Genomic DNA, 2053 nt, shown 5'->3' with positions numbered 1-2053 from the left:
TAATGATTTCAGAAATAGAAGTTTTATTTTTTATAAAAACAAAAAAAAACAGATCAATATTACAAAGCTGCGGTTTCAGCATCAATGAACTCTATTTTCTTTAGTAGATTAAAGTAGATTAAAAAAGGTTGCCATATCGCGTAAAATCTCTGAGCACACCCTCTTGTAAACTACCGAATTTTCTCCAAAGTCAGATGGTTTCTTAGATCTTTAATCCGTATCTTAAAAGTTGGACAAAACAAAAAGTGAAAGAGTGGCTGCTGCTTGCCCGCACTGATCGCACATCGGATCAACTCTGGATGTGAATTTAGCTAATCGTACTGACAAATTCTCTTTATTTACTTTCTTTATACGATCCACCGCGTTCATATTTTACAGTCTAACACGGCCTCTCTGTGTTCGGGGTTTGTGGGGTTTTTTTTCAGATTTGACGGAGAAGAGATAAAAACAGACGAGACGATCCGTACGCTGGCGCAGAAGTGGCAGCCGACCAGACGGCCTCGCTCCGAGGAGAGGAACACAAAGGCCGTGGACACGGATATGATCGTGGTGTCCTGCGTGGTGAGTTGTTTAAAAACCTGGATCGACATCAGTTTTCTTGTGCTGCGTTCAGACGCCTTTCACAAGCTTTTAAACCCTTATATGGGGAGAATAGGCAGACACCAACGTCGCAAGAAATGTCCCACAAATTGCAATAAATAATTAAAAGGTGGCAAGAAAAAAACTTAAAAATTTGTTTTAAAAAAAACTTGTAAAGACAGAAAAAAACCTTTACAAAAAAAATCAGCAAAAATGTAAAGAAAAAAAATTTGGGAAGAAAAACAAGTTTGCCAAAAGTTTTTATTTAAAAATCATTTGTAAAGGAGAAAAATGGTCTTTTTTTTAAAGGAAATGTGCCTTTCCAACCTGCATTTTTCTGTAGATAGATAAATACAAAATACAGGAATTTGTAGTAAATTGAAGTAAAAAAAAAACTTTAGTCCCTCCCTAGTGACATGCCTCCCCCCTTTTTTTATCATCCCCTTCCCTCTCATTAATAACAAACAGTCCCTTAGTTATATTTAAATATTTAGTTCTAATCATGCTCTGATTTTTCTAATATTAGATATTTTAAAAAGCTGTTTAAATAAAAAAAGGACTGATGAGTATTGATGGTATGGTCTTGAAAATATTCCTTAAAGTCTTAGAAAAGTCCTGAAAATTTATTGATAAAAATGTGTTTGAATCCTGAAAATTACAAAAACAATAATTTGATCATAACAATAGTTGCAAAGAAAAGAAGAAAATCGATTGACTCACCGTTGCGGAGCGACACATTTCTAATGTGACAAGACGAGATCGGAGACTCTGAGAAGAGTTTATAGCTGATGTTTTTTTAAATATTTTTTTAGTATGTCAATGCTCTGATGTGTCCCCGTCCCTCAGTCCAAACCCAGTCACTGTGAAAAGGCCACCGAGGAGATCAACGTCGTGGCCCAGAAGCTCATCACAAATTCAGAGAGCGACCTGCAGCTCAGTTACGCCAAACAGAGGCGCACCAAAAGTTCAGCCCTCCTGCACAAGGAGCTGGACGTGCGGAGCAACCGGGCAGTTCGTCAATACCTGGTGAAGGTCAACCAGGCCATCGCCACGCTGTACGCCCGCCACGTGCTGGCCTCGCTGCTGGCCGACTGGCCCGCGGAGGCGGCGCTGAGCGAGGAGGCCCTGGAGCTGAACGGCGCCTCACACATGGCCTACATCCTGGACATGCTGATGCAGCTGGAGGAGCGGCCGCTCTGGGAGAAGGTTTGTGTCCATTGTTAAAACGTTATTGTTGTGTATGAAATGTTTTGTGTCTGAATGTGATTGTAATTATCGTGTATGAAATGTTTTGTGTGTGTGTGATTGTGATTGTAATTATTGTGTATGAAGTGTGAATGTGATCATAATTATTGTGTGTGAAATGTTTTGTGTGTGAATGTGATTGTGATTTTGGTGTATGAAGTGTGAATGTGATTGTGATTTTGGTGTATGAAGTGTGAATGTGATTGTGATTTTGGTGTATGAAGTGTTT

General features: G+C 39.3%; 1 protein-coding gene across 1 annotated transcript; it reads left to right on the top strand.

Annotated features, from left to right (window-relative positions):
- Window positions 1-429: 429 nt before the first annotated feature.
- On the top strand, window positions 430-1785 carry LOC121963530 (zinc finger ZZ-type and EF-hand domain-containing protein 1-like; the record flags this gene model as incomplete). The annotated part of the gene is made up of 2 exons (XM_042513817.1): window positions 430-561; window positions 1426-1785. Coding segments are annotated over exons 1-2 (381 nt in total), but the record flags the coding sequence as incomplete, so codon positions are not given.
- Between the last annotated feature and the right edge of the window lie 268 nt (window positions 1786-2053).

Source organism: Plectropomus leopardus, unplaced genomic scaffold, assembly GCF_008729295.1.
Source record: "Plectropomus leopardus isolate mb unplaced genomic scaffold, YSFRI_Pleo_2.0 unplaced_scaffold116, whole genome shotgun sequence".
Classification (NCBI taxonomy): domain Eukaryota; kingdom Metazoa; phylum Chordata; class Actinopteri; order Perciformes; family Serranidae; genus Plectropomus; species Plectropomus leopardus.
This window is presented reverse-complemented; position numbering and strand designations above follow the sequence as displayed.